General features: G+C 37.5%; 1 protein-coding gene across 2 annotated transcripts in view; it reads right to left on the reverse strand.

The window, feature by feature from the left end:
• Positions 1-6,423: 6,423 nt before the first annotated feature.
• The window catches only part of FGF10 (fibroblast growth factor 10), a 90,452-nt gene continuing 71,469 nt past the window's right edge, over positions 6,424-25,406 (reverse strand). For both annotated transcript variants that reach the window (XM_062212229.1, XM_062212228.1), the window contains exons 3-4: positions 16,226-16,329; positions 6,424-9,301 (exon numbers count right to left, since the gene is read on the reverse strand). In XM_062212229.1, the coding sequence (XP_062068213.1) occupies positions 9,104-9,301; positions 16,226-16,329 (302 nt within the window). In that variant the 3' untranslated portion in view covers positions 6,424-9,103. The remainder of the gene's footprint in view (positions 9,302-16,225; positions 16,330-25,406) is intronic.

A 25,406-nucleotide genomic window follows, 5' to 3' on the forward strand; every position in this document is an offset into this window, starting at 1 on the left:
TAATAGAACTCATTGTATCAAAGAGATACCTCCTCCACCATGTTTATAGCAGCACTGTTCACAATAGACAAAATATGGAATCAATCAAGGTGTCCATCAGATGAATGGATAAAGAAAATGCAGTATATACATATATATATATATATACACATACACATATACATATATATGCTGGAATATTATTCAACTGTAAAAAAGAATGAAACTCTATCTTTTGCAGCAAAATAATTGGAACTAGAAGACTTCATGTTGAGGGAAATAGCCAGAGAGAGAAAAAAAAAATTACCACATGTTCTCCCTGACATGTGGGAGCTAAAATTAAAACAAAGGAAGAAAGAAAGGCCTGATTGTACCAATTTTGCTGCAATTAGAGTATTTTTTCAAACTTTGCTTTAAATACTTGTCAAACAAATTGATAGGAATTATCTACTACTATAGTTTCAATGTTTTTATAAATATTTTAAAATTTACTTTTATGAGGGAAGTTGAAAATCCTCCTTCTATTAATGTGCATAGTCTATGCCTATTTGCCTGCTGGACTATATATATTTTTTAACTTTTTATTACTTGAACTCTAGTGGAGCCTTTGACTATATTGTAATTTAAAATGTTATCTCAAAAATAATAATTAAAATATTTTAAAAAGAAAAAATATATTGTCATAAATTATCAAGCAATAATGAAATCTACCAAAGATTTATATTGCATGTATTAATTAGACTATGTATATTTTTTTATTTTCTAGTAATCAAGATTTTTGAAAAATCAAAACTCTCAATGGGATGTCTTTTCCTCACTAAACTCTCTGGCCTGCTTTAAACCCATCAAACTTGCATATTGACACATGGGTTAAATGTAGTTCTTTAACTCTGCCATGTTTGGAAACATTCTGTATAATATACAAAAAATTGGAGGCAGGAGGTGTGACATGATTATATAGACACTGCAAAAATCTATTAGTTAAATAAAAATTTACTGAACAAAACTATTTGTGAGGCTTTTCAGTGACATGCCTTAGGAGCTTGATAAGATCGCTTTGTTGATGTGAAGGTTGTTGTCAAACAATTCTGTTGCATTAAATGAGTCTTATGATTCCAGATGTGTCAACTTCCTATCTATGAGTTATGTAGTTTTTTTTTTTTTTTTTGACAGGCAGAGTGGACAGTGAGAGAGACAGAGAGAAAGGTCTTCCTTTTCTCCGTTGGTTCACCCTCCAATGGCCGCCACAGCCAGCGCACCGCTCTGATCCAAAGCCAGGAACCAGGCACCTTCTCCTGGTCTCCCATGCGGGTGCAGGGCCCAAGGTCCTGGGTCATCCTCCACTGCATTCCCCGGCCACAGCAGAGAGCTGGACTGGAAGAGGAGCAACTGGGATAGAATGCAGCACCTTGACCAGGACTAGAACCCAGTATGCCAGTGCCACAGGCGGAGGATTAGCCTATTGAGCTGCGGCACCAGCAAGGTATGTAGTCTTAAGTTAAAGGCCTGGTATGGAAGCCAAAATACCACAAACTGGCTGTTTTAAACAACAGGTGAAGGACCCTTATGGGGGAGAGGGACAAGAAACTAGGCCTGGGCAGATATCAGGGGCTTCTTAAGAGGTTAGATGTTCCCCAGAGTCCAGCGGGCAGGACGTTCTCTGGGAAGGAAAAGTCAATCCCCTTCAGATAACCTCTAGGCATGCCCAGAGCAGAGCTGCCACTCCCCTTCAGAGAATCTCAGCACTCTCCTCAGTACTCTCCTCAGCTGGTTCCCTCAGCACTCTCCTCAGCACTCTCCTCAGCTGGTTCCCTCAGCACTCTCCTCAGCTGGTTCCCTCAGCACTCTCCTCAGCACTCTCCTCAGCTGGTTCCCTCAGCACTCTCCTCAGCATTCTCCGGTATGCTAATTGTCCCTCCGAACCAGCCAATCCCGTGCCACCTCTGTATTCCATATGCTAATTCGTTGCCTATATAACCTGTGTGAAACTGCCGCTCAGGGCTCCTCACTGCCTGAGGTGGGGGCCCGTTTGCGCAAACGTTCAATAAAAACCTCGTGCTTTTTGCATCAACTGGTCTGGATCTTTGGGCGTCCTCCCGAGCAAGTGGGCATCTCTGCAACTGAGAGGTCCAACACAGGAATTTACCATCTTGCAGTTCTGAAGGCTGGAAGACTTAAGTCAAGGTGTGAGCAGAGTTGATTCCGTTTGAGGGTTGGAAGAGAGAATATGTGTCAAGCCTCCCTCCGAACTCCTGGTGGTTTGTGGCAATCACTGGTGTTCTCTGGCTTGATGACTCATCATCCCAGTCTCTGCCTTTCTGCTCATATGGTGTTATTGCTGAGTTTGTGTCTTCACGCAATTCCTATGTTAAAACTCAACCCTCAATGTGTTAGTGTTTGCATGTGAGCCTTGAAAGGTGATTTTTGTCATTTGGGCAAGGCCTTCATGAATGGGGCTGGTGGCTTTATAGAAGAGATCCCAGAGAGCTTCTTCAAGTGAGAAGGTAGATTTCTATGAACCAGGAAGTGGGTCCTAACCTGGACTCAACCACACTTGCAAACTCACTTCAGCCTTTCCCTCCAGAACTATGAGAAATAAGTTTCTAGGTATTTTTCTTCTTTATTTAATAAAAGCTTCCCAGTTCATGGTATTTTGTTAAATCAGCCTGAACAGACTAAGGCAACTGTCCCTATGTAAACCACTGTGTCTGAATTTCCTGTATTTACAGAAATACCATTCATATTAGAGTAGGGGTCACCATACTCTAATCTGACATCATCTTAACTAATTACATCTGCAACCACCCGGTTTCCAAATAAAGCTGCATTACAATAAGGTGCTGAGACGTAGCAAGTCCCATATTTAAATTTCAGCTTTTTCTCCCCTTGTATTTGGTTTAAATAATTTAGAGATCATTCACGTTATCACTAAGGAATATCTATATATATGGAAAGAAACAGAAAAATCTTTTAAAAACACCTATAAAGTACAATATAACAGTAAGTCTAGGTTCCCAGTAGGTACTAATTGCCTTCGATAATCTCTATTGTTACTATGAAGTCTTTATTCATTTGATGCAGCTAAAGATGATTGGTCCAAATAAAGTCTGACTTTGTCTTCTGGGTTTAATAAGGAAATGCATTTTACATAGCTACTTAACATCAGTTGGAACTGCAATTGAGAAGGAGAAACATAAACTAACTTGAAGTTGAAATATGTCAGTTTGACTATTTCTTAGGACATCCTGGAAAAAGGAATATAGAGATTTGCTTGAGTGAGATTAGGAGGAATGATTGCTGATATTGACTTAAAAATCCTGTTTAATTTTTTTGTGATTCAGAGTAAGCTTGGATTGCAAAATACATTTCATTATCATTCTGTGTTTCTCTTAGTTGAAAACACTCTAAAAACAGATATGTCATTTTTACAAATATTGGATTAAATACCACTGATATCTAAAGATATTGATAATGACACTTTAAAAAAAAGAGCCATTGGGAAAACTGGTGGTTTAATAGCAGATGTTAAAACGTTTTTAATGCTGAATTGAATTGATAAGTGACCCCTAACCCTAATGTTTCTCATAACCATATATGCAGTCTTTTTAAAGTTTATAATACCTCATGAAACACTGGTTTTAATTTACTTCTCCTTGAAAGACTTCTCAAAGAATATTTGCATTGTCAGCAGCTTAAATTGACCACAGAAATGATAACTAAATAATTTAGAAAATTGTAAGATGATTTAGGCATTTAAGATGTGTATAAGGTAATTAAAACCAAACTTCATGAGGGTTAAGGCCATACTTGTAGTTAGTTATTCTACAGCTGGGGTCACTGCCTAAGTTGTATGAAGGCATATGTTCAATTTATGATTGTAATGAGGAACATGGGATGCTTTGATTCTTCATTTGCTGTGCTCATCTCTAGAGGATGCAATTGCCTATATTAAAAATGAACATAGGGTTCTTTTGTGGCAGATAATAAAACTGTAAAATAATGCTTGCACATGCATGGACAGTGGTATTTGCCTTTCTCTCGGCAGGGACTTGTTGCCTTTAGTTCCTGTGATGGAGCAGGCTCAGGGAACTGTTCATTGTTGGTCACTGAGGAATGAAACCAGTTTCTTTGATCTCATTAATTTGATCATGATTATCCTTTTTTATTTTTTTGACAGACAGAGAGACAGAGAGAAAGATCTTCCTTTTTCTGTTGGTTCACCTCCCAAGTGGCCGCTACGGTTGCCGTGCTGCGCCGATCTGAAGCCAGGAGCCAGGTGCTTCCTCCTGGTCTCCCATGTGGGTGCAGGGCCCAAGCACTTGGGCCATCCTCCACTACCTTCTTGAGCCACAGCAGAGAGCTGGACTGGAAGAGGAGCAACCGGGACAGAATCCGGTGCTCCAACTAGGACTAGAACCGGGGGTGCTGGCGCCACAGGCAGAGGATTAGCCAAGTGAGCCATGGCGCTGGCCGATTATCCCACTTTTAATACATGAGGTTTACGAAGATGTTTTCAGTAGGTTATTCATTTGAAATCTCATTTTGTATCATTTTTTACTCTAATCCTCAAAAGGAAGGAGAAATATGTTACAAAATTTTCCTTAAACTCATTTGAAATGTGCATAATACATAGTAAAAGAAACAAAGTAGGTTTTGCTTTTCTTTTTTCTGTATTATTTTACAATTTAAAAATAAATGGCATCAGAGTTTCAGGATATTTTCCTTTATGTTGATATACTTGAAAATACTAGTATACATTCTAGGGATAAATTTAAAGAAATAGGTATAATATCATGTTGTGGTGTAGGTTGATATTTAATAGGAGGACCAGCTATTTACTCAGTGAAAACGTGTGTCTGTCTATCCTATCATTCTATCAAGTTTGCAAAACCACAGTGAGCCTGGCTATCTCTAGAGCTCTACTATTTGCTTAAACCAAAACAAATATCGTATTTCCATTTTTAAACATTTATGAAATAAAAATATCCTGAGATTTCTCTGATTTGAACAAATTTGTGAATAACTGGAATTAGTGAAAAATATAGGAATAAAAGAAACATGTTTAAATCTGTACTCTCATTTAAATAGATGTATTTACCAACATTTTGGTTTTGCACCTGCTTACCACTACTGCTCTTTCCTTAGCGCCCAGTTCCTCACTAGCTGCAATCATGTGGGATAGTAAAATCTGGACCTTGCCTCTTTGTGGTCATGTAACTGAAAACTGATCAACCACAAGTCCCAAATCTATTGTTATATTGACGGGTCTAAAAGTTGTTTTGTTACTCAAGTTTGAACAGGAAGGGTGATATCTAGGAATGCTTCCAATTTTGGATCTAGAGAAAAAGGAATGTTAGGTTTTGGAGTTGGAAAGAAGTATATTAGAAGCAAACATCAGCCAATCAAACAAAGCCAATCTGAGATGGACAGAAATGAGTGTCTGAGAAAAAGCAGAGCATCATTGCTTCATTTCTCAGTTCTGTAGAACTTGGAATTGCTTCTTCCATAATATCCTTGTAAGATCTGCCTCTTCTCTGTCCTTACTGCTTAGCTTAAGTTGCAAAAGCCCTGCCTGATGCAAGAGACAAGAACTTTTATTCAACATGGTACTTGTCTATCTACTATCTATCTATCTATCTATCATCTATCTTAAATAGATACCATGTATAATGTACTAAGTATTTTAATTTTAAGTTTCCTACATATTTCATGGTATAGTAAAAAGTTCATGGAAAATTAATTTTATGGAATACCATCCATAGATTTCAAATTGTTCTGCACTGAAAGAAACTTCCTTTATTTCAATTTTCCACATTATTTTGAAGTTCCTTTATGTATTATTTAGACAAAATGCATACCTGCTAAAGACTTCACTGATGTGGAAAAGGTAAATTTTACTATGCTGATTAATCATAAACCCACAATGAACATTCAAATTTTTAGAAAGGTGCAACATTAATTCTGGTCCACTTAAAACTGTGTCCACAAAGTTTATTGAGCCTTGGAATCAACTTGTGTTATGATGTATTTTTTTCCCTCTCTCCTTTTCAAATCTAATTCATTGGTCTACTCCCTCCCCTTGAAATCAGATTTTGTGGGCTCCTGGCTTTCCTCCAAAAAACTTCCATTGTTTCACAAGCCATACTTGTTTTCAATTCATTCTTCTTTATCCACTGTGTAAACTAGGTGGACCTGAATACTTAGGAAAAATCGAAAGCATTTGGTTGTTATTAGAGTAAGGACAGACAACTCACACATGTAAAACATTAAAGAAACCTTACAAATGTTTGAGCAGGTTTTTTTCCTGTTGTTGTTGTTTGTGCTGTGGGGTATTTTACCACGCCCCATTGTGCATACAACCCTTGAGCTTCTCTTGCGGTCGTCAGGTAAAATTTTAGGCTAATAAAACAAACAAGGACAATATTTTTGTTTTCTTTTCCCAGCATTTTTATTATGTTTCTTTAAATGTAACATACTATATACCGTTCGGCCTTTTGGGAGGTAGGAGAAGAAGTGATTCTAGATCTGTATGAGGACTCTCCTCAGACTTTCACCCAGATGGACACCTTTTTGTGGCTGACGCACCTTAACTTGACAGGCCAAGGCCCATGGTTCCTACAGAGGCAGAGCTCCTTAAAGATCACTATTGTTTTTTTTATACCTACAACAGTCAGGGCTGGAGCTGCTCTTCTTTCTGTAGTTGCAAAGGGGACTAGAATTATAGCTCAATATTTAGCAAGGATGCCATCTTTAAATGAAGAGGGTTCTCATTACTCCCTACCACACTAATTACTGTCTTTATCTGTTGGCGTGTTTGTGGGATAGTGGGGGTCAGGAGAAAGGGGGGAATTGTTTTCTATTTTTGGCCTCTGTGAGCTTTGAGACGTCCGTTAGAAGATGTTTTAGTGTCTTGAGTCCTATAATGAAGACTGTTAACACATGGTCTCTTTGGTAATCTAAATGGTTCTGTGAAATCAGAATCCAGTCTGTGCCCTATTTACTGTTAATGTGGTCATCTAATACTATATTTGTCTCACAAAACATTTAATTTTGATTATGGGTGGTCCATGTTCATGTGTCAGGTGCCATTTTTATTTCAAAATAAAAGAAAGACGTTATCTGGTTCCGATAGGAATGCATTACATTATAGTTCCCAGATTTAGTTACCAACTAAATTTTAGCATATAGTTCCAACCACAACAATTAAGCAGTTTTAGAACCCCATTTGTCAAAAAGCAAGTTGGAAACAAATTACCATGAAATGCAACTATAGCCATAAGCCAAAATACTGTACCTCAAAATGCATTTCTTTTGAAGTAGCTACTTTTTGAAGGAATGAGTATTTAATGAGAAAATGTCTTAATAAAACAAAGTTTTAAATAACAGGTTTACTGGTAGTGCTGGTTAAGCATTGACACAAATAAGTTAGAATCACAAAACACCAACCTTTCTAGAACTTATATTTTAGTAAAAAGACACATTCAGTGAGTTTTTTTTTCCTTCTACCAAAATACTGGGTCCAGACAATAAAAATAAGCAAACTTTTCAAAACAAGAAATATAAAGATAAAACTGCAGCATCAATATAATCTTATAGTCATCACTTAAAGTATTTAGAACAAATAATATTTTTCTACATTTTTTAAAATCACTACAGACACTGCAAATAAGGCTTATGTATTTATTTAGTGGAATACAATGTGATGATGACCGATAAACTCTTATGCGTTGTTTTCTATACCTGCTCTAACAAAATGAATTTCAATACAGTTACGTTATGGAACCTTCTAAAGCTCTTTAAATTTACAGAAAATAAGTTTTATTTGGTAATGTAAAGACTAGATCATACAGCTTGAACAGGTTTCAATAAATGATTAAACATATGCCAGGATATATTTGCTCAGTTTCAGCCCCTGGGACAGTTGCACTTCAAACCAAATTTCTTGATGGTTCCTTTGGGGGAGATGCATTATGTGGCATACGAAGGTTTCTTCCATGTGCAGAAAGCCTCTTCATCATTTACCACTCTGACATATGGCAGGAAATCATTAGTAAACAACGAGGCTCGGCTACTAAAATGCACTTAACAATTAATTTTCTTCTTTTAGTAGCTTCTTGGAGATTAATGAGATTAATTAATTAGATTGATGAGAAGGATTTGGCCTTCTGCTCTATTTCATGGAAAAGGAAGCCTCTGGAGTAATGTGTACTTTTAAACAATGGTAGACATCTCTCAGTTATAGCCATGGCACAGCTTTGCCATCTTTATGGTTGATGGTTCTTGTTGCACAAGTGCAAATCAAGTCACCTGATAGTACATGGGGCACTCATACTGCTTTCCTAATTTCATCTGTTTTTGAAGTATTTGCCAGGTTTTAAAAATACTTTGTTATGAACATGCATGTGATGTGCTCAAGACAAAGAAAAGGGAAACCAGAGGGCAGCTTCTGAGGATATTTTTTAAAACCCCAACAGATATTTAACATCCTATTAAATAAATAACTTAGAAAGAAATAGAAAGGGTAGAAGGCAGAATGCACAAGCATACCATACTATTTGTAGTGTTAGAACAACTTCAACTAACATGTTTATACTTTTTCATCCTATCCGACTCTTCCACGGTGCCACACCCAAAGCTCCTTTGGTTGTGCATGTGATATGACCCAAGTGCTTTCCAGTAAATGCTTGCATGTCTTACTGCTCATTGAATCATTAGGCTTGAATGAGCATTGATAGTCTTTGATATGAGTTCATATTCCATAAATAACTCCCAAAGATCATTCAACAGATTGTTTCATGTCCTTTAAGTTCTATCTCAGAGGTTCAAAAATAAAAACAAAAACTTAACAACAACCAAAAAACCCAGCCACAATATTGTTCACTTGGGATAACTTCCATCCCATTTGATCTGCCTATATCTTGATTATAAGGCATGACACAGAACTAATTTAAACAACATCATATGTCAGCAGTGAGTACAAAAACCTTGAAAGGCTTCATTTCGTCTAAGCAAGCAGACTCTGCCATGTGTCTTTGCCTTTCGAGCTACTGTCTTCATGAAGAATTCCAACTATCCTTGGCAAAATAGCCTTTGGTGCCACCACATCCATGAACAGTGCCTTCCTCTATGAGTGGACCACCATGGGAAGAAAATGAGCTGAGGTGTTTTTCCTTCGTGTTTTCTGTCCTCTCCTTGGAGCTCCTTTTCCATTCAATGCCACATACATTTGTCTTCCATTGTGCTGCCAGTTAAAGGATGCATAGGTATTGTATCCATTTTCCTCTATTCTCTCCTTCAGCTTACAGTCATTGTTAAATTCTTTCTGCAAAGGAAACACATAATCTTTTATTCCTGTGGTGATGATACTTGATTCCATTTGACACAAAGCACCTAGAGAATTTCAAAAGTTCTGTGTTATGAATGCCAGTTTTATACTCAATAAGTAATGTCAACAGAAAACTGGAACTTACAACCATAAAGTAGACTCTACGACTGAAAGAACATGATTCACTTTAACTGATCATCATAGCCACATCCAGGAACTCTTTCTAAAAGCTAATGTACCTTAAGATAACATGGTTTAAGTGCCTAGAATGATTGCCATGAAGGAGACATCTCACTACCAATAATTGTGATGGGCTAATAATAAAGAAAAGTGTATTAAAATCCTTCTTTCATACTGATAACCATGTGAAAAATAAAACTACACAAAAAAAATAGGTTTGCCAAGTTTGCAAACTTGTTCTACCTATAAACCCACAATAAGTAAACACACATTGAAAAGAAATCAGATCTTATCATAAAACCTCTGTAGGACAATAAAGTTAAAAATGATAGTTGTCTTTCTCTCTTCCAACTACAAAATTTCTCAGTTTTGCTGTTATTTATTTATAAATTTTCCATAACTTGTAACTGTGGCAGATTTTGTTCTGAACTCTAAGAATGACTGAAAAGTATGGCACAGAAAGTTTTGTGAATTGCCATATCAAATAAATTATAAAAGCATGATGAGTAACAATATCTGTATTACATAAACCTGGAGACTGTGACCATGGGAACCCTTCTCTACAGGCATAGCTCTTTGGCTTTGCTGAAAGTAGTCAAGTGGTTTTTAAGGAGAGCTACTGGGATAAGGCTTGCCTCTCATTCACTCCATGAATGCATGATCTTACTCTAGAGGTCATAACAAAGAGGAGCGTCCTCACTGGTCTCAAGACTTTCACTTCAGAAACATCTTTTTTCTCTCAAACTCAAACTCAAACTCAAACCAGTTAAGATGCTATGGGATTCAGCTCTTGCCCCTCTGATTCCAACTTCTCCATCCAAGCAACGGCATTGTGGACACATTTTGAGGGGTCTTGACTAAGAACTTTCTCACACCTAGGGGCTTTTGAAGCTTCTACTAAATTCCAAATTCTTAACTGTATGTATAAACATATCTATGTTCCTATGTTATAAGTCATTCTTTTGCACATTATCATAACCATCACAAGCAGCTATATTTTATGTGGATATAACCAGTTCATATTTCCTTTCCTAGAATTGTTAGTCCTAAGTGCTTCTCTTCTAATATTTAAGTATAACATTCAAATATGACTTAATTAGCTAAAACTAAGAAAGAAAGGTACATTATTTAAGGCAAGGGTTCTAGTCAAAACCAAGAAACCTATATTAGAAAGAAATTTAGGCCGGCGCCGTGGCTCACTAGGCTAATCCTCCGCCTTGCGGCGCCGGCACACCGGGTTCTAGTCCCGGTCGGGGCACCGATCCTGTCCCGGTTGCCCCTCTTCCAGGCCAGCTCTCTGCTGTGGCCAGGGAGTGCAGTGGAGGATGGCCCAAGTCCTTGGGCCCTGCACCCGCATGGGAGACCAGGAGAAGCACCTGGCTCCTGCCATCGGATCAGCACGGTGCGCCGGCCGCAGCGCGCCAACCGCGGCGGCCATTGGAGGGTGAACCAACAGCAAAGGAAGACCTTTCTCTCTGTCTCTCTCTCTCACTGTCCACTCTGCCTGTCAAAAAAAAAAAAAAAAGAAAGAAAGAAATTTAAATACATATTACTGACTTATTATTTATCTCCTTAAATTTGTCTCAGTCTAAGACTATGTAATATTCAGAGCAGAGGGATTTTTTATATGGATAACTATATCTTTCAATGAATAGTTGAAATTATTTCTTTTCCATAAATAATTGAAATTATTTCAGATGATCTCATATTTGAGGCACAGCTGTGTGTAGAAAAGTGAGAGTAGCTCTAGCTATTTTTTGTCCCATAAATGAATTTATAGAGTAATGTCTCTTAAAGTGAAATACATGTGTATGAACCTCCTCATTTTAGATATACTGACATTTGGACCATAATTCAAATGTATTGAAAGCTCTGGAAAAGAAGTCCATGAATCTATGTTGTTTACTTTATCTCAGTGAATCAATAAACTCTATTATTTAAAAAGAATATAGGCTAGAGTAAGTTCTCAAAAGCAGAGTTTTGGTAGTTTAGAAAAACAGTTTTAAATTTATCCAATTACATAGGAAATTGCTTTGGTCTTTGAATCTGACTGTGTGAGGATCCATTCCATTTAATTGTTTTATTGTTTATGTACCTAATTCTATCAATCAGGAGAAAATTTGGAATGCAATAAATGTATTGTTCTGAAAGTATAACAAAGATCAACATTTTCCAAAAAGAAATAGAGGAAACTATTCAAAAGAGAATAGGCACAGAGCTGGTTTAATCAATCATTTTGGGTGTTTGCATATTTGAAATTTGCAGGGAGACTTAGGGAATCAATGCAACTTGTAAGTAAAAGGAGTTGTCACCTGGTATACAGACCTAGATTAGGTATGTGCTCATGAATTTTAATAATTTATCTTTAGATGCAAAATTGTTAGCCCTATTCCACTTGAATAGGACATTCAATTTAAGAAGATTTTTCATAATTTGAATAAGGCACAATTTTCACTATTCCTTGTAGAAATGCAAAATCCAAAAACAAAAGGAGAATTTATGTTCTCTAATGGGCTGTGCTGCTAGGAGAGGTAGTTAGGTTTATGCATCCTACAACTCTATGCTCTGTATTGTTCCAAGTGCTGAACATAGAATGGGAGAGAAGGCTGCTTCTGGTCTCCTTAAGATAACAATCTGCTGGGGGAAGACAGTCAACAATAAACACCTTAGTGAGAGAAATATCAGATAAGAGCCATTGCAAATAATTACAATGGTGTGATGTGACAGAAAGCATCTGGGCACTTACTCTAGATAAAGAGATGGACTGAAACGATTCACTGAGCTTAGAGCTCAAGAAGAACCATAGGAACAGTACTTTAGCTGTGTTGGTATGGAAGAAAAAAGTTGGGACATGGCAAGGAGAGTATTAAAAATTCTACCTCATAGTTCATTTGAGAGCTAACAATTTCCCCTTAATGTCACCTAAAAATTTGTCATTCATTTGAGAGGCAGAGATGGAGATACACAAAGAAGGATAAATAGATAGAGGGGAGAGAGGGAGAGGGAAAGAGAGAGAGAGAAAGGGGATTATCTTCTCTGATTTTTTTACTCCCCAAATGCCTGCAAAGGCACAGTCCAGGTCTTCCACAAGTGTAGCAGGAAGCTAATTACTTGAGCCATGACTGTTGCCTACAAAGCAGAATCTGCATTAGCAAGGAGCCAGAGCTGGAAAACAAACCTAGCCACTCCAATATAAGACATGGGCATTTTAATCAACAGGTAGAATGGCTACTCTCCACGTTTTGAATAAGTACAGTTTATCAGTTAAAAGTATTTTAATGTTTTATTTCAATTAAAATTATTTATGTTTTCTTCTTTAAATTAGTGTTAGCTGGCTTTACTTTTCATTTTGTATTCTTGGTTATTCAAATTTTGAAGGACACATAATTTTATGTATGTATTTAGGAGATACAAAGTGACATTTCTATACAGGTATACCTTGTGTAATGAGAGAATTAGAGAAATTTTCTGGCTTTATTTTAAACCATTGGTTTTTTACTAAATGTGTTTATAAGTATCTTTTCAAAGAATATAAACCTGTTCCTCTCTCTTAGTAATTCTGATATAATAGATTAAAGGGATACCTGAGCATATTTAATGAAAAGAAAAACAATGACTCAAAAGTGATTATGATGTGAACCTCTAAACGTAAAAACTTTTTGAAATGATTCCTTACTTTTCTAGGTCCATTAGTGGAGGCATGTAGAGTAGAAAAATTTAGCTAAAATTCTTATGACCTCCATGCAAAAAAACATTAACCCTAGCTAAAGTGACCAACCCAAAGAATTCCTGACTAAAAAGCTGAAAGTGGATGATAAGAATAAAATACAAGACTATTCTAAGTCCAGATCAGTGGTTCTCAACTTGGAGTTACTGAACCAGGAACATCAGGAACACTTGGAGCCATTATAGAAATGCCAATTTTTTTTTAATTTTAATTTTTTAAAAATTTCTTTGATAAGTAGAGTTATAGACAGTGAGAGAGAGACAGAGAGAAATGTCTTCCCTCTGCTGGTTCACTCCCCAAATGGCCGTCACGGCGGGCGCTGTGCTGATCCGAAGCCAGGAGCCAGGTGCTTCTTCCTGGTCTCCCATGCGGGTGCCGCACTTGGGCCATCCTCCACTGCCTTCCCGGGCCACAGCAGAGAGCTGGACTGGAAGAGGAGCAACCGGGACTAGAACCCAGCACCCATATGGGATGCTGGCGCCGCAGGTGGAGAATTAACCAAGTGAGCCACGGCGCCAGCTCCGATATGCCAATTCTTAAACCCTAACACACACTGAATGACAAACTCTGGGCATGCATAGCTTCATTCTGTGTTTGCTTTTTGAGATAACATATTTTCAATTTACATTACAGTCAAAGCTTACTGCTCTATTAAATAAAGAGTTAAATAAATAAAAAGTGAAAAGACCTTAATTCAGCAGAAGTATAACAAGAGCTATAAACAACAATCAAATGAAAAGATGACTATTTTATTCATATACAGTGAATTTTAAAATAGTCACAGATCATTAAAACTATAGTAGTGTATCATTCTTAACAATTTGACAAAGATTTCAAACAAAGTTTGACAAAACATCACATCTGTAGGAAACATTTCAAGACACTGCTGTACGTGATGACTTCTTGGATAAGACCCCCAAAGCACAAGAAAAAAAAGTAAAGGTAGACAAATGAAATTATATCAGATTCAGAAGCTTTTGCACATCAAAGGAAACAATCAAGAGAGTGAAGAGGCATCCAACAGAATGGGAAAACTATTTGTAAGCTGCTTATCTGACAAAGGATTAATACCCAGAATGTGTAGGTAATGCAACAAACTCAACAACAGCAAAAACATTGAATAACGTTAAGAAATAGGCAAAGAGCCTCAATAGACAGTTCTCAAAAGAATAAATACAAATGGCCAACAAGTATATGAAAAAATGCTCAACATTACTAGTTATCAGGGAAGTGCAAATCAAAATCGCAATGAGCTATCACCTCACCCCAGTCAGAATGGCTATGATCCAAAAGACAGGGAGCAACAAACACTGGTGAGGAAGTGGGAAAAGGGGACTTTCATGCTGTTGATAGGAATAAATATTAGTGCAGCCACTGTGGGAAACAGTATGGAGATTTCCTTAAAAATTAGAAATAGACTTGCCATATGATCCAGCATAGATATATACCAAAAAGATATGAACACACTTTACCACGTTTATAGGAGCACAGCTCACAATAGCCAAAATATAGAATCAAACAACTTGTTCATCGTTAGATGAATGTGTAAAGAAAAGGTGATATAATACATACACACACACTTGAATGCCATTCTGTGTTTTAATAAACCCCCCCTTTGATTCTGATGTATCCTCTCAAGTCTCAGAGCTGTTAGCTCTAGGATGGGTCAACACAATTATCCTAACCAAAAAAAAAAAAAAAAAGCTTATTTACAATGAAACTCTTCTGTCGTACTTGAAAAATTGAAAAATGACACAAATATTGGTAGGAAAAAATGATCTTTGTCTCACAGGTTTTATTTCTAGTCATACATATTACATGTCCTCCAAAAATACAATTAATTGTTTTCAATTAAAATTTTTAAGATCATGTATTTTCTTAGAATGGAATCTAGAAATTTTAATTCAGTTAGCAATTCCTTGATCTACCTCTGAGAAAGGCATGAGAAATGAATCTGCATTCTTAAACTGACCTACTCCCGGCATCATTCAATGGCAACCAGGAGGTGAAAATTTAGTTTCTGACTTTATCATGGGCTTACTCTACTAGTCCTAGTCCTTCCTTTCATTTGAAAACTAATTGTTCTGTAATCATTTCATATTTGCTAACATTTTTCCCTAAATACATCAGAAATTATTTGAAATTAAGGCCCATTTTTTGTATTTCTTTCAAATTTCTCTAATCTGTCAAACAGTATCCAGCATTTAGATGTTCATATGTTTGACTGACATATTCTAAAAACCTAAACAGGATAGACTGTTACATTGTTAGTAATTTAATTATAATTCTAAAATAAGTATTGGCTTTTATAAGTGAGACCTTAGCTAAGAAAATGAATCTAAATGAGTTTGACCCAAGGTTGAAGAGGTGATAATCAGGATACATAACCCTTGGCATGGCATGGAATAAAATTATGGAAATATCCAAACCATTGACTTAACACCAACTCCACAAGGACTCTGCTGCAAGGAATATCATAAGTGTGTGTGTGTTTGTGTGTGTGACGCTCAGACATAATTTGGATTAATGACTACGGTGCAGGTAAACAATATTATAGAATTGATTAGACAGCAAACAATGATTTCTTCACATGTTTGTTCACTTCATAATTTAACAAAATACAAAACAACTAAGCTATGTTATATCTTCAGCAGGAACACACATGTAATGTATTCTATTCAGTTCATGATCTTTGTTTTTAATGGTTCTTATCCAAGTTGTCTGCAGCTCTCATGCCAATCTGACCAGATGCTTCCGTCAGAGTCAGACTGGGTGCAGTTCAGAACATTCTCAGACAAATGCCAGCAACAGCCTGTGTGGTAGACTAATGGGCCAGCAACAAGGAGTTGGAGAAGCTGCTTTGCAGGCCTGCAAACTCTGGTGACCAGCCCTCTGTGGCTCTATGTACTAGCAATAGCACAAAAATAAAGCTATTCAGTGTCTGAAAACATCCCAAAAAACCCGTGGCAATGATATTCTGCAGTGGATTTTGAAAACAAAAGCAGAAAACTTACTGAGCCATAGAGTTTCCCCTTCTTGTTCATGGCTAAGTAATAGTTGCTGTTAATGGCTTTGACAGCAACAACTCCAATCTCCACTGATGTTATCTCCAGGATACCTAAAACATATAAGTAAAGAGAGTTAAAGGTAAACGGTCACATAAATGTTTTTGAAAGAAAACAAAATCAAATGAAGCCATTGATTTTATGTTTTCATGGTTCTAAAAGCAAAACACAAAGAAATTGAAATAAACAAACGAACATAGCCAATTCTCTTCCGTGTGTCCCAAAACTGAACATGGCTTTAGAATTCCTCCCCATTTTACTCAGCGTTTATAGGAAAATATCATTTTATAGGAAAATATTGTTTTAATTACCAGGCTTCTTTTGCTAACTGCATCTTCAGCTTCATAAACATTGAAACAACTCTCCTCATCTTAACCTAGATTTCACAAAACCTTATCAGAGCACATATCTGTACTATGGTATTAAATTAAATCTATAGCATATGTCAGTAATATGTCAGATTTACTTCAATCTGTATAAACAGTGGCAAACTATTTCTTCTTTGTAGAACACCAAGATAAACGAAATCTCTTAGCTACATTTAACTGATAAATTCATTTTTGGCAAATGTGTTGACATTCTGAGATACAGAAATCCACATTGCCTTAAAAATAGCACAAACAGCTGGTGGGGAGGAAAACCCATCAATATTTTAAATGTTTTTTTTTTTCTATAAAGAGTGAAAACCTGAAGAAATTAGTAACTGATCATCAAGCAATCTTTGCACTTGGTGAAACTACAGATAATTTTTTCTGAAAAGTTTTTCAGGTAGCTATAAGTAGCACAGTTGCTATTCAACAAGTCCTCACCCATACCAGGTTAAGAAGACCTCAGGAAATATATAACTACTTATGCTACAACTTTGAAGCATTGTGATTACCATGCAGTTTGCAATCAGAGTGGGATTGACTCTTGGTTCTGCATCTATTGGTGAAGGAGAAGTCACCAAAAGTGTCTTATGTCTCAATGTCATTTACATAAAAGGAAACCTAATCCATTTTTATTCTTAATCTTCTTGAGAAGAGTAAATGAGAGAGTGCATGTAAAACAATTATTTTGCCTAAAGCTTATATTTCCTTAATTGTTACTATTGGGAACTTCTCCAGTAGTTCTGGATTTTAGGACTTCTCCAATGGGCTACATAATTGTAAAGAGAACATACAAATTACCATTGGCTTAGCCCATAAAATCTGAAAGCAACGTGTCATTTATCATGTGTCACCTATCATCAGAAAGACCACCCTAAATTGTGTCTATATTCTTTCCATAAGAATAGAGTGGCTTATTCTCAAAACATGATGTCTTCTTTCCTCCTTTTCCTTCACTGATTAACCTCATGGGGGCTAACAGAAATGTTTGAGGCCCCTTCATCACAGAGCTAGCTCAGAGTTGGCCAGAATACATACTACAGATCATTCTGTCCATGTATTCTGCAGGAAGACTCTGACAAGACACAGCCCACTTCCTCATTAATAGAGTGAGATGGGTCTCATTCAATTTGCAAGCCTAAATCAAAGAAAGATTATGAAGATTTAAGGAGAAAATATCAGTATTTTTAACACTCCTTTCCTTTAAGTTGGTAGTTTTCCTCAAGGTACCCCTTGGCACATTTTAAAAAGTACTTTTTTGGGCTGACACTGTGGCACAGCAGGTTAAAGCCACGGCCTAGAGCGCCAGCATCCCACATGGGTGTCAGGTTCTATTCCCAGCTGCTCCTTTTCCAATCCAGCTCTCTGCTATGGCCTGGGAAAGCACTGGAAGATGGCCCAAGTCCTTGGGTCCCTGCACCCGCGTGGAGACCTGGAAGACGCTCCTGGCTCTTGCCTTCAGCCTGGCCCAGTCCCAACCATTGCAACCATTTGGAGAGTGAACCAGTGGATGGAAGACCCCTGTCTCTGTCACTGCCTCTCTGAGACTCTGTTTTTCAAATAAATAGAAATAAATCTTTTTTTAAAAAGGACTTAATTGTAATTATTATGAAATTGACCCAACAGCTCTTGATGAATTACTGTTATTCTCTATTACAGATCAAAAAGTAGAACTCAGTGTGGTTATAGAACTCACACAAGTTGACATGGTGACTCAAGTCAATGCTAAGAGAATCAACACCTGAGTCTGTTGCACTGACTTGCTCTCCATCTGACTATTTTGTTTATTTATCACCTCTTCCTCCTATTTCCCAGTCTCACAAGGTACTGTTGTTTGAAAACATGTGACAAAGGGAATCAGCAACATAAGTTTTTAATGACAGACTGTGCTATTCCTCCCAAGAATATTTGCGTGCCACAGAGGAGACCACCTGGTATTCAAAGAACAAAATTTTAAAAATTTAATGATGCCAGAAACAGAAAATTTTGAAAACCTAATGATGTCAGAAGCAGAAAATATAGAGCAAGGCAGCAGATAGAATTCCGGGGCAAAATATTTAGGCTGCTGTTAACTTTGCCTACCCAACAGGGAAAAAAGTACTGTCAGTAAACTGTAAGGTATTCCTTATGTATGCTTTTGAAACCAGAAACAGAGCAAAGAGGAATGAAGGACATTATTAGCAAAGAATAAGATTTTTGAAGATGAATGAGAAATAGTGGCATTAAGTTACAGTTAACAGGCTGGATTGGACAAAGGAAAAACATAAATATTATCATCAACAAAAGGAAATACAAATTGCATTTCTCATTTATTTAAGTCAGATGTTTGTACATTTAAAGACATTCTGGTAGTGAAATTCTGTTATTTATATTAAATCGTAACCATATAGGTTTTGGTGCCCCCTCTAAAGATAAGTATCTTAGGTGGTATTATAAATTTATTTCAGGGCCTCCAGATAGCTGAGTTAAACACTTAGGAAGATATAAGAGAAAAAGGGCGCTCCTTTAGGAAATAGAACCAGAAAAATAAGTTGTGGATCTTCCCCTGAAAAGTCTATTTTCTACTAGAAATAAAAGAAAAATACACAGGTAATTATAATAAAAATACTATGTGATAGTAAGTACTCAGATGAAGCCAGGAGCATTATAGAACAAAGAGGAACGCGGTTTATTCTAGCTGGGGCTCCAAGGTACACTTCCCTCTGCAGATAAGCCCGTAAATGCATTTTGAAGGTTGAGTAAGAAGTATCCAGGGTAAGAGTGGGAAGACAAAAATTGTTAAGGTGAAATAGGATGGTACTTTCAGAAAAATCCCGAGAGATGCCTAGTGTTGTGGTATTGCCAGTTAAGTTCCTGCTTGTGATGCTAGCATCCCATATTAGAGTGCCAGCTGCTCCACTTCCAATCCAATACACCTGGGAAGGCAATGGATGATGGCCAAGGGCTTGGGGCTGCCACCCATGTGAGAGACTTGTACTTGGTTCTTGTCCCAAATGTAGTAGCCTGCCCAACCCTAGCCATTGCTGCCACTTGCGGAGTGAACCTGAGGATGAAAGATATCCTCTCTCTCTCTGTCTCTCTCCCCCATCTTTCACTCTATCTCAGTCACTCAGTCATTCTACTTTTCAAATTAAGAAATCCTATAAAAAAGGAAAAATCATAAACGATTTGCTTTACCCAGTAGAGTTCAAGAAAAACACAGAAAGTTGTGAAAAGGGGAGTTGGGGAGTTATATTAGATTCAGGTTATTGTAGATGCTAAGAATTTAGCAACTAGAAAGTGTTTTACCTAAAGTATATGTGTTTAAGCAACTTTTAACACATTTTTAAAATAAATAGTAGCAACCAATACAATTTGCTTTGTATTATATTTGAAATCTTACAGAGCAGGTTTTTATAATTAACATCACAATATTACAAAAATTATAGTCACAAAAATCAACTCTTATTAATTAGCAAATGCTTCTTAGTGTAGCGAAGTATCATCAACATAGTAATTGGGAGGATTTTATAAACTGATGCATTATGCTTGGAAATAACCTAAAGGTCACAATTTCCACGTAAATCATCTTTTGCTTTAACTTGCAAGACATGAGTGTATAATTGCTAGGATGGTTATGTTTAGATGAATCACTGAGCAGTTAATCTGAGGAAGCAGCCATTCACAAGTAGCATTCTCAGATTGTATGTCTCACTTTTCTCCGGAGAAAAGACTACTTGAGTCAGCACAAGTACTGTTTGGGAGCCAGGGGAATAAGCAAGCTATTGACTTGCATGTAACTTTCTTTCTAAATGTTTTTTCTTATACATCAACAGAGAAAAAAAGATAAATTCAACTTCTTTAACAGAATGGATATACACAGAAGGAAAGCTGGATGCAAAAAAAATTAATGTAAAATCTTATTATCCTCTCCTAGGTAAGCAGAACATTAACATATAAAGGAATTCTATTTATTCAGTAAAATAATTTGGCTAAAACGTATTAAGAACCAATGTGTAGCTCTGGTGTTAGGTCTAATAACGAAGAATGGAAAGGCCAACAGGACACAGTCTTTGCTTTCAAAGAGTTTTGAAACTAGGTAAGATAAAGACACAAATAATTAACTACAGTAAAATATACTAAGTGCTATGTAAGAAATAAAACATAGTCTTGGCTTTCAAGAGTAAAGTTGTGTTAGAGAAATAGTCCCAGAAAACAGCTGGTGTTTGAGGTGACGCTTCCGGGAGGTCAGGAGGTAGAATTTCAGGCAGAGCAGTTTGCCTATGTGAAGAAAGGCAGGGAAAGGGGCAAGGGCTCAGCAGGTGCTGGAGCCACATTTCCACTAACCCACCCCCCTGCACTTGTTGTGCTCACTTAGCTAAAAGCATGGGGTTCTGTCTCATTGAGTAGTAGTGCTTTCTTGGGTGAGAAACGTACTTTTCAGGAAAATATTATTATGAAACTGAGAAACAGCTCAATAGATGTCAGAGCCCCATGAATTCAGAATCAGTTATGTCTGCTGTTTTTCTCTAAACATTTTAACTCAAAATAGATTATAATTTTATGTATGTAGCTTAATAGTTTTTTTTAAGTAGCCAGACATACAGGTTAAAATCAATTAGGTTTGTGAGCTGGAAGACCACGCCTTCACCACGCCCCTGTGTGACCTCATGCCCCTACCTGGCCACACCTGGGTGGCCCATCAGCCAATCAGGTTAATTAACCAGTCCCCTTTGGAAGTGGGTTAAAAGCCTAGGACACAGTGTGTCCTGCCCTCTCTTCTTTGCCCTGGCTTCTAGCCAGGTGGGGGCTTGCTGTAGCCCTGCACCTTCAAGGCGCGTGGCCTTCGGGCCACCTGCCCTAGGCTTCCTGGCATAGGTGCTCCTCCACGTGGTGGGTTCCTGGTGCTTGATATGAACCCAGATTTACCTCTCTCTCTTAGATAAAGCTCTCACTCTCCTATGCATCTTTCGCACTAAATAAAAGCTGAAAATGTACCATGCTGCCTCATTTATTGATACCAGTATTTAGAATTCTTCTCTAAATATTAGGCAAGAACCCTCTCGGGCTTATTAATATTGGGGATTTATTAATAAGCATATGGTGATATCGTATGGCACCACAAATTCTGGTAACATATGTGGCATCCCAGATGGCGCTCCTGAGGAACTCTAAGGGACCACATTTTCATATAGATTTTAGAGGGTCATTTCCGATATCAGTTTTAGTCAATGTGTTGATATGTAGCATGGTTAGTATAATGGAATACACAAATACTAATCTGTTTTACTTTCTCATAAATTATTATCAGTTTCCTAAGTTGATCTACCATATCCTAGCTTCAAAAGACTTTGGAGCTCATTGGGGCTGTTATCACATTTATATTATAAGCTTCAGTGATTATCTGGTCACATTCAGTAGAGTGAGACTAAATGACTCCAATTGTGGTCTTTTGATTTGGTATCTTTGTCAAACAACCACAGTAATCACAGAAGTGTTTTTTTTTTTTCTTTTTCTTTCTTTCTTTCTTTCTTTTTTTTTTTTTTTTTTTTTGACAGGCAGAGTGGATAGTGAGAGAGATTTTTCTTTTTCTTTCTTTTTTTTAACTAGAAAAGGGCATAGTTCATATTATGTGCTTAATATATATATATATATATTTTTTTTTTACTTCTTTTTTTTTTTTTTTTGACAGGCAGAGTGGATAGTGAGAGAGAGAGAGAGGCAGAGAGAAAGGTCTTCCTTTTGCCGTTGGTTCACCCTCCAATGGCCGCTGCGGCCGGCGCATCGTGCCGATCCGAAGCCAGGAGCCAGGTGCTTCTCCTGGTCTCCCATGGGGGTGCAGGGCCCAAGGACTTGGGCCATCCTCCACTGCCTTCACGGGCCATAGCAGAGAGCTGGCCTGGAAGAGGGGCAACCGGGATAGAATCCGGCTCCCCAACCGGGACTAGAATCCGGTGTGCCGGCGCCGCAGGGCGGAGGATTAGCCTATTAAGCCACGGCGCCAGCCAAGTGCTTAATATATATTTATAGAATGAACAAAATGAATGAGTGAGTGGTCAGTCCATTGACTGATTGGATGAAAACTGGGTATGCATTAACAGAATATTTTTCTTTTGACAGTAGGGTCATATTTATGAAAGCTTGAGATGAATTAATAATTCAATATCCAAATAAAACAAAAATGTAAGAAAAAGGAAACATCAAAATATAGTATGATTCAAAGTGGAAGTCAATAAATTATAAAATATATTTGATATCAGTTACAGGTAAACTATCATAAATCTGAACATCCTTTAAGTTTGCTAAACTACATATGTATAGCTCTGCAACTATTCATTATTGCTATTTTGAGAAAAGGAGTCTTAACAGGAATCCGGGATAATATTTACAGTGTGAGGTCCCTGGTCAAGGAAACGTTCATTCAAGTTTAAGAAAAACGCCATTTGGGGTAAATTGAGTTTAGAGATAGTATATAAGACAAAAATCAGGATCTGACTAGGATTGATTATCAAGCGTCATTTACTGCTGTATCTCATTCGTATCTCAATTCATTTTCACAAAATATACGACAAGTAATCATTTTGTTCTATGCAGTTTATAACTCGCCTGGGTGAGAAAGTAAGTAAACTGGCAAACAAGTAGCAATTTGAGTACACTGAATTTCATGTTTAGATCAAGCTTCATTATCTTTCCAATATAGTACATCAGGCTTCAATGAATGAAGTTGACAATAGCAAAACAATAAAAGCAATGGTAAAGTTTTAGATGCTTTTCTCTATGTCTTAGCAAGCATTTCATAGCTATGCTTCAAAAACATTGTAGAGAAACATACCACTCTGTCAACACAGAAGAGTTACTTCCATATAGGACTGTTTTTCTGAAGTTTTCCAGCCTTCAGAGTTTATTCACTTAAAAACTAATTTTTGCACCTAAGTGTTCAAGCTACTGCTTTCATATATGGAGATTACTAAGCTAAATTTACTGTTTTTTCTTGATGAGTTAGGGTCATCATTATTAGCTATGATGACATTTTCTGCTGTGAAAGTAGAATGCTCTCAGGAACTCATGAGTAATTACATTAAAATAAGCTGTTTAATTAATATGTAAGCCTGTTCGAGTCGAGTCAAAAATATAAGCAGGGTTTGGCGATCTTTGTTGAGGCTAGGACATGAGCTTTTATATAGAAACTCTAGCATCTGTTTTTTGATAGGTTCTCAGTTGTAATAAAGAGGAAAATTTATACACATGTGATGTTATAATTCTGGGAGACTCATAAATGTCTTTTATGCTACAATTTTATTTTTGTAACTTTTTCCTCAGGTTGGAATACTTATAATTAGCAAATAACCTAATTTACTATGTGTTTGTTTCATAAACACTAGAGTTGAAAAAATTGCATAGCAATTAGTATTTCAGGTGGATATTAGTTCATTAAAGTATTGAATTTGTTGAAACTGAGATTTCACTTGTTTTTTTTTTTTTTAAAGATATATTTATTTGCAAGTCAGAGTTACACAGAGAGGAGAGGCAGAAAGAGAGAGAGAGAGAGAGAGAGAGAGAGAAAGAGAGGTCTTCTATCCGCTGGTTCACTCCCATGCTGGCCGCAATGGCTGGAGCTGTGCCCATCCGAAGCCAGGAGCCTCTTCCATGACTCCGACGCGAGTGTAGGGGCCCAAGGACCTGAGCCATCCTCCACTGCTTTCCCAGGCCACAGCAGAGAGCCCCATAGGAAGTGGAGCAGCCGGGTTTTGAACCAGCACCCATATGGGATGCCATTGCCTCAGGTCAGGGTGTTAACCTGCTGCGCCACAGCGCTGGCCCCTACTTGTGGTTCTAAACAATACTATGTTACTTTACTTCCAGAATGTCCAATAGACTCTCAGTCTCTATGATCATGCACACAAAAAATATACTTTTTAATATCTATAATTTCAAAATCTAAATAATTTTTATTATAATAAGTAAGTACATTTTAATTTAAAATGTTTCCAGGTATTTTTTCCTTTGTTTGTTTTTTGAGATGCAGAGAGACAGAGAGAGACAGTTCCTTTATACTGATTCACTTCACAAGTGTTCCCAAGAGCTATCCCTGGGCTGAGGCTGAAGCTGGGAGCTGGTAATTTAATCCAGGTCTCCCATATGGGTGGCAAGATTCCACTCACTTGGGCCATCACCCGCTGATTTGCAGGATGCACATTAGCAGGAAGCTGGAATCAGAAGCCAGAGCTGTGTATCAAACCCAAGTTCTCTGGTGTCGGACATCTTGGTTATCTTAACTGCTAGACTAAATACCTGACCCACTCATCTCTTTTTAAATAGAAGGAACTTAAGTGAAACATGAAAACGTTATGGGAACTGGGACCTCTTACACAACAAAGGACCTGCCTGAATACTGTGCTGAGAGACTTAATTCCACTTTAGCCTGACTTCCACCTGCACTAGGTAGTATCACTGAAGGCGACTTCCCAGGTCCCCTGCTGAGACTACTTAAGAAAGCAAAAAAGTTGGGGGTGACACTGTGGCATAGTGGGTTACAGCCCCAGCCTGCAGCGCTGGCATCCAATATGGGCACCAGTTCAAGTCCAGGCTGCTTCTCTTCCAATCCAGCTCTCTGCCATGGCCTGGGAAAGCAGTGGAAGATGGCGCAAGTCCTTGGGCCTCTGCACCCGCGTGGGAGACCTGGAAGAAGCTCCTGGCTCCTGGCTTTGGATTAGCACAGCTCTGGCTGTTCTGGTAATTTGGGGGGGTGAACCAAGGGAATGGAAGACCTCTCTCTCTCTGGC

Source organism: Lepus europaeus, chromosome 15 (genome assembly GCF_033115175.1).
Source record: "Lepus europaeus isolate LE1 chromosome 15, mLepTim1.pri, whole genome shotgun sequence".
Lineage (NCBI taxonomy): Eukaryota > Metazoa > Chordata > Mammalia > Lagomorpha > Leporidae > Lepus > Lepus europaeus.